The sequence below is a fragment of the Myiozetetes cayanensis genome, unplaced genomic scaffold, assembly GCF_022539395.1.
Source record: "Myiozetetes cayanensis isolate MyiCay16 unplaced genomic scaffold, myiCay2020 scf12, whole genome shotgun sequence".
Taxonomy (NCBI): domain Eukaryota; kingdom Metazoa; phylum Chordata; class Aves; order Passeriformes; family Tyrannidae; genus Myiozetetes; species Myiozetetes cayanensis.
This window is the reverse complement of record NW_026086826.1, coordinates 26,062,073-26,069,454: the sequence shown is the minus strand read 5'-3', so window position 1 is coordinate 26,069,454 and position 7,382 is coordinate 26,062,073. Positions and strand designations below refer to the sequence as shown.

At 52.1% G+C, this 7,382-nt stretch overlaps 1 protein-coding gene across 2 annotated transcripts; it reads right to left on the bottom strand.

Moving 5' to 3' along the window:
* Window positions 1-309: 309 nt before the first annotated feature.
* GLUL (glutamate-ammonia ligase) lies at window positions 310-7,193 on the bottom strand. Of its 2 annotated transcripts, none has more exons than XM_050306729.1 (7): window positions 7,047-7,193; window positions 5,714-5,904; window positions 4,364-4,525; window positions 3,943-4,089; window positions 3,414-3,541; window positions 3,039-3,238; window positions 310-2,018 (listed from the first exon to the last, which is right to left on the bottom strand). In XM_050306729.1, exons 2-7 carry the CDS (start codon window positions 5,877-5,879, stop codon window positions 1,700-1,702), a joined length of 1,122 nt encoding a protein of 373 aa, XP_050162686.1. In that variant the 5' UTR covers window positions 5,880-5,904; window positions 7,047-7,193; the 3' UTR covers window positions 310-1,699. The 2 variants fall into 2 exon arrangements, with proteins under 2 accessions (XP_050162686.1, XP_050162687.1); XM_050306730.1 differs by lacking the exon at window positions 7,047-7,193 and adding an exon at window positions 6,423-6,556.
* Between the last annotated feature and the right edge of the window lie 189 nt (window positions 7,194-7,382).

The following is a 7,382-nucleotide window of genomic DNA, read 5'->3' as shown; positions in this document are numbered from 1 at the left end:
AACTTGTATGGGAGGAGGCTGGGGAGATGCACAAACACCTGTAGTGACCCCAGAACTCTCTCCATGGAAACTCAGAAGCCCAGGCCTTTTCCCCTCCCAAAGGAACTCCACTTAAGTCACATCTGGACCATTACTCACTGGAGAACCAGTCACTATTGACAAAACCCCAATTTCTTCAGAGCCCACATGAAGACCCCTGCCTCCCAAAAAAAACACCCCAACAATGGAAAGCCCCATCTATAGACTATCAAACTCCCTTCAAATGGCAAAGGCAAACACACATACAAAAAGAAGCTGCAAAAGTCAGAGTTGAGGTTTTGTTCTTTTTTTCATTTTTTATTATAAAAAAAACAAGAACTATTTGGAAGAAGTCCAAATGCAACGGAATATAACTGGCACCATCTAATATATCCAAGTGTAAAATCCCGGAACGTTTTAACCCACCCCCTCGAATGACCTGGGGTGCCAGGGCTGACTGGGAGGGACAAGTGGCCTCTCCCTTTCTCCCAGCTCCCATCACGGCTGGATGGCAGGCAGCCAGAGAGCCAGGACACAACAGTGGCATCAACGGTCTCTGTAAAACCAGTCAGTTTGAGAAACTAAGAACATTATGAAAAAAAAAAATCTAAAACTTCTTTTTTTCCTTTATCAAAAGCCCTGCTTTAAGTGACATGCTAGCCCTGCTGGAAAGGTAACACACCCACAGCTGTGTCCGGAAGGTGGGGAAGTTGACCGGTCAACTCCTAGTTCAGGACACCTTCCTCCTGTTGAGCTACACACTTGTTAGTGCATCATAGCCACTCGAGTTAACAGTGATGCTTCTGCAGGCAACTGGCTCTGGGAGCCGCCTCCTGCAAACTCCACTCCACACTGAAACAAATCTCATCCAAGTCTCTTCCATCAAGCCCTCCAAGCTCACCCTCAGTCCCACCTGGAAGCTCTCAGACAGCATGCGCAAGAGCTCTGCCTGCTCCAACTGGATGAGGCATTGGAACATCATCTCTTTTAAGAAAAAAACACTTTCATATATATTTTTTTTTGCTGTTTTTATATTTAAATAGAAAAATACTACTTCACTCTGTGTTATGAGCCAGAGATTGGTTGACTTCCAGTGACAGAACCAGGAGTTCTCCTCAATGCTCTTATGCTGAGCTCAATGTCAGAAGATTCCCAGAAATCTGAAAGTGGCCAGAGAGTGATGATCTCCTCATCATCTCCTCATACAAGCAGGAGGACGTGGGGCTCCATCACAGCTCCCATCTTCCCTTCTCTGCAGAAGGGCACCAACCTTAGAGAACCATTAGTCTGCAGAGAGCCAGCAGCAGGGCTCACACCCTACATCTGGACTCTCGGGGAAGTCAGCTGTAGTTTTAAGCTCTCCACTCTCCTACTGGCTTTCTCTGTGTGCAGTCTGTCCCTGGAAGCCACTGGATCCCATCAGATGTACACATGAATTAGACAAAAAAAATAAAACAGTGGTTAAAAGTTCTCTAACATCCTCTCCTCCTCTCATCTTCCGAGGAGTCAACGACAAACAGACATCGATACAACTAAACCTGCCTTCCTCCCCCAGCTCAATACAACAAGAGTTACTGAAACACAAAACATGTTATCTTGTACCCTTGGGATTACATCTAGAAGGGAAGTTTAAGGGTGCGGGAAGAGCAGGGGGAAGGTGGTGTCTGTGGGCACAGTCTGCTTAGTTCTTGTACTCAAACGGCTCATCCCCAGTTTCATTGAGGAGACACGTGCGGACGAGGGCCTCTGTCACAGCGTACGGATCACAGTTGGCCGAGGGCCGGCGGTCCTCAAAGTAGCCCTTTTTCTCGTGGCCCACATTCCTGGGGATGCGGATGCTGGCACCGCGGTTGGCCACACCAGCGGAGAACTCGTTGATGTTGGATGTCTCATGGAAACCTGTCAGGCGCCTGGCATTGTCCAGCCCCCCCTTGGGGTCATAGGCACGGATGTGGTACTGGTGGCGCTTGCTCAGCTTCTCGATGGCCTCTTCAATGTGCCTGTGGAGGGAGCGATGGAGAGGGGAAGGCACAGTGAGTGTCTGAGGGACAGGACGAGCCAAGCCACTCTGGGCTGTTGTGGCAAAGCCACACGAGATTCACTGCTGTCCCCAAGCCACTTTATGATGATGCCTCATGCCCCACAACCCCCTTTGCTGATCAGTCCAACACGGGGCTTCTCTCCACTCCTATTGCTGATGTAGGATGCTTCTTGGAAAAGGATCCTCATGGCCAAATACCACAGAATCCCTTGGGAGTGCTGCCTGTGAGACACCACCGGTTCAACCCACAGCCAAACCTCCCAGGCACACTGCCACTGGGAAACCTGCTCTCAGAGGGGAGATTTCTCAATACTGATGTTTCTGTTTGTGAAGCTCACACAGGCACGAGTTGGCTCATTATCTCTGGGCATCACCAAAACTAAGGCAAGAAAACAGGGCTGCCAGGAGGAATCCCTCCACCAAACTCCACTGCAACCCAGTGCCATTGGGCCCCTGACTGCACTCAGCACACCAGTCCCATACAAGAACTCAGGGTTTACATTTCCAAGATCTTTAGGAAGACATGGCATCTGTTTCCACAGCCTTGCCTAGACAGAAGCAAATGGTCTTTCTCTTTCATTATAGTTATTAAAAAAAAATTAGAAGATAATGACTAGAAAAAGGCTTATGCTGAGTTTCTTTGTTTCCAGCATTGGTAGATGAAGCACCAGACAGGCTTTTAGGAACAGTTCCATCCTGGCCACTTGTGCTTGTCAGCACTGATGGGGCTGTACTGCTGGCTGAGCTGCCCACCCAGCATCAAGATGAGAGCGTATATATTTATATATATTTATAAATATATATATTAAAAAACACCCAAAACACAAAAACCAACCAAGCAAAAAAAAAAAAAAATCATCTGGAAGAAAGGCTCAAGCGTAACACCAAACACTAGAGCAACATCTCCTGTGTCACCAAAAGTTTTGAAAATCTTGCTGCCCAGCACACAGATGTCGCTAGCCCATCTCAGAACACTTACTTGAGACCTCCGTCTTCCCTCATGCTCTTGGTGCTGAAATTGGTGTGACAGCCAGCACCGTTCCAGTTCCCAGGGATGGGTTTGGGATCGAAGGACACGACAACACCGAAGTCTTCACACACCCGGTGCAGGATGAAGCGTGCGATCCAGAGGTGATCCCCCATCTCAATCCCTTCGCATGGTCCCACCTGGAACTCCCACTGCAAGGAGGAGGAGTCACAGGCTCAGTGTTTGGAGATTATATCACGACAATGCACCTCCCACTCCCTGATCCGTGATACAACTACACAGCTCAGTGCAGGCAGCCAGAGTTCCCACTGCCTGGAATTTTTCCGTACTACTGTCTCGTTCCATGAGGCATCTGAAACAATTTACCTGGGCTGGCATCACTTCTGCGTTGGTTCCTCCAATTTTCACGCCAGCATAAAGGCACGCTCGGTAGTGGGCCTCCACAATGTCTCTGCCATAGGCTTTGTCCGCCCCTACACCGCAGTAGTATGGACCTGCAACAGCACGGGTGAACATCAGCCTCCACAAGGAAGTCGCTTAAACTCAGTGAAGACCAAGAACGCAGAGTGAAGTACTCTCCAAAGGCTTGGGGTGCGTGGAAAAGCCCCATAATCTGTTTTTCATGGAAGAATTAGCAGAGTAGAACACTGATGGAGAGCAAGTCCCCCACAGGTTTAAGTGCCCTGCAGACTAACGAACCAAGCAGCAAATTTGGATGTGGCCAATCCCCACTTCAGCCTTTCTGTAATGATTTGTTAATTTTTGCCAATATGTCACTCGCTATTGTTCACCATTGGTTCTAGAAACATCTCCAATCTTTCAGCTGAAGCTGTGTCACACAGATTACAGTTCAAACACTCCTGATCTGGTCCAGCGTAGACTCCCAAAAGGTTACCTTGGGGTCCAGGGAAGCCGTTGGAAGGCCAGCCAAATGGATGTCCATCTGTCCCAAGGAGAGTGTACTCTTGCTCCATGCCAAACCAGGGGTGCTGGTTGGACACCATGTCCATAATCTTCCTGCAGGTGTGTCGGAGATTTGACTCTAGAATGGAAAAGTGACACAAGGCTTATTAGCACCTCCACCTCCATTCCCCATTTCCAGTTCATTTACAGTTTGAGTCCCAACAGAAGTAGTGAAGAATCCCAGGCCCAGCCCTTTCTCCACTGCCAGCACTTTGTTTGCCCTTTACTGTCAGGGTACGGATTATTTTTGTCTCATGGGTGATGATAAGGGCATGGACAGCATTTGGACAGGTCTTCCTTTCCCCTCCCCAGAAATACCACCTCTGCCAGGAGAAGGGAGAACATCCATTCACCTGCAGATTGGCGATTGTATTTGAAGACCTCACAGAGAACTAGTTTATTGGGATCCTTGCGGAACGGGTCCCGAAACATGGCAGCAGGTCGCAGGTACATGTCGCTGTTGGAGCCTTCAGACTGGTAGGTACTGGAGCCATCGAAATTCCACTCAGGCAGATCTGGAGTGGAGAGAGGAACAAGCCACACTGACCCAGGGTTCCTGGACACCAGAGGATGAGCTCCCTGCTGCCTTCCAGAAAGACAAAGGTGAAGATGGTTATAGAGAACAGGCCTACAATGGGTTTAATCCCAGCTCAGCTGATTCTGTTCCAAATGGAGGAAGCAAAAAAAAACCCAAAATAAGCAAAAACAGAGGAGTACAACTCCTCAGCCACCCTGGAAAATAACAAGTTGCTGGGCTGCTGGCCAAGCCTGAGTGAACTGAGCAGCACTGAGGACATTTCCCATGTCACAACAACCACAGGGATGAGCAGAGCACCCAGTCTCCCCAGCTGGACAAGCTGGGGGAGGGCAGAGGACAAGACATCTTCAAGCCATGGGAATGAGGAAGCCATGGAATACTCTTCCCCATGTTACATGACCTGAAGATGGGAAAGCAAATCACATATAGATGGAATCTCATAGGGGGAGTGTGGCCAACGTGGCCCCTTGCCTACCCCTCTGGGCTGTGCACTGCCCTCCAGGTCAAAGCACAGGAGGAGCAGCAGTGAACTCCACGTGGGCAACGTTATCTCCTCCATGTCCCAGGGAAAAGCAGGAGGATGGGAAGCACAATGATTTCAAAGGAGCTGTGCCAACCACTCCCTTAGAGGAAAAAGGGGAAAGGAGAGGGGAAAAAAAAAAGAAAAAGAAAAAAGATAATTCTTCTCAGTCACACACAGTATTTTCATTTCATAACTGTCTCCAGCCAGCACCATGGCAACCTGGGGAAAATCCTAATGCTATTATTGTGTAAGCTGGGACTGTTTGTTCTGAGGGACACAAGCTCTTAATTACACCGGATAGCTCCATTCTTTCCCCTCCACTTTCTTCTGCCAAACTACTTCCGGCCAAAACGAGTACTCGGGAGTCAATGGGCCACCGAGCCCCTGCCAACAGCCCCCAGTCCTTGCCAACAGCCCCATCCACAGCACCAAGGACGGGCTCCCAGCCCCCAGGCATCCAACTGAAACTCTACATCTGGAGAGCTGGGAACATTCCCCTAGGGTATCTGGGCAAAGAGGTAATCAGAAGGGGGTGGAGGAGGAACGTCTTCCCTAAAAACTATCCTTCTGCCACAGAAAGAGAGAAATGGTATCCTTTCTCCACCTGGTAAGGGGCTGCGAGTCCTGCACCTGCCCTCTCACCTTCAAGGCTCTTGGGCTCGTGGTCCAGTGTGCGGGTTTTGCAGCGGAGGTGCTCCCCTGTCCCATCGATCCAGATGTACATGGCTTGGACCTTCTCCCCCTGCGGCAGCTTCATGTACATGTGCTTGATGGCTTTGCTCAGGTGGGAGCTTGCCGAGGTGGCCATGGCTGCAGTCCTGACGAGGGGGTTCCTGCACGGAGGAATCAAAAACAACCCCAACTGTGAGCCCTTCCTGCGCTCCCACATTTTTCACACACTCCCCTCCGCCAACCCTGCCAGGGAGGAGCACGAGACAGCTCGGCCACAGGGCTGGTTGCCATCTCCAGTGGTTGCATATCCTCAGGGAGAACACACGGCAGCTCAGGCAGATGCCGGCAGCCATGGAAGCCCTGCTCCAGGAGCAGCAATCCCTTCAAAGAGTCCCATTAATACCCAAACTCCTGCCAATAAACTAGATCTCATCCACTGTGCAACAGACTTCCAAAGCGCTCCTCAGCCCTCAGTGAACTTTTCACCACTACACTCATCACTGCTCCTGAGCAAGGCTAATACAAGGAAAGCTTAACTGGGCCTTTCTTACTAAACCTGCTTCACTGAGGAGCGCTTGGACACCCCAGCTGCCTTCTCAGCCCAGCTAAGGTTATCCAAACCTGGTCCCAGGGCAGGAGAAGAAGCAACAGGCAGCACAAGCAAGCTCTGAGCACCCACAGGCAGTGATGGGGAGGTCGGAGGGGCTCTGGTCCCAATTGGTGGAAGCTGCAGCATCTCCACAGCTCAGCACATCCTAGAGCCTGCCAGCCAGCCCACTCGTGTCAGATTCACAGCAATCGGGCTCCACGTGTGTTTTCAGGAACTTAGAAATGCCTAGTTTGGAAATGTGGAGTGACTTGGGAAGTCGCTCCAACATCCTGTTCCCCTGCAGGGGGTCTCGGGCTGAGCCCTCCCCAGCCAACCCGCTCCCAGCAGGAGCTTCCACTGCCCCGTTCCCCTGCCAGAAGCATCACCCACGCGCGCATCTCCCGACAAGGAGTGATGTCCCTACGTTTCTTCAGCGAGCAGCTGAAGAGCCTCGTGGAGGGAGAGGGGGAGGATTGAAAAAAAACAAACCAAACCAAAAAACTGCAAAGCGAATGTTTTCAACAGAAAACTCGAGCTGCCACTTCCTCCATCACCATCCCCCCCCCCTTCCCCCAGAGGAGGCATTTTCCCCTGGAGCGTCTGGCCGCTGGAGAGTCCCGGGGCTGCCCCCCCCCCCCCACCGCGTCCCCGGGGGCCTGCGGCGGGTGGCGGCCAGGGACACCCCCTCCCTCCGTTCCTCCCGCGGGCCGGTACCTGGGCGCGGCGGCGGCTGCGGGTGGACACAGAACTCACACACTCGACTCCCGGGGCCGCGCCCGCCGCCCCTTTATGGCGGAGCAGCGCCGGCCCCGCCGCACGGATTGGGCAGCAGGGCGGGACGGGGGGGACACGGGAGGGGGGACCGGGACACCACCCCGCCTCCCTCCTCCTCCTCCGGCGGCACCGCGGCCCAGCCTCCCCGGGGGAAGAGGGGGGAGCACCCCCGCTTCGCCGCGCACCCCGTGGAGGCGGTGGGTGGGTGCGCAAAGCAGAGGGAAGAGGGGGCAGTAAGCAGAGGAAGGGAGGGCGTGGGGGTGGTTTAAATCTTTT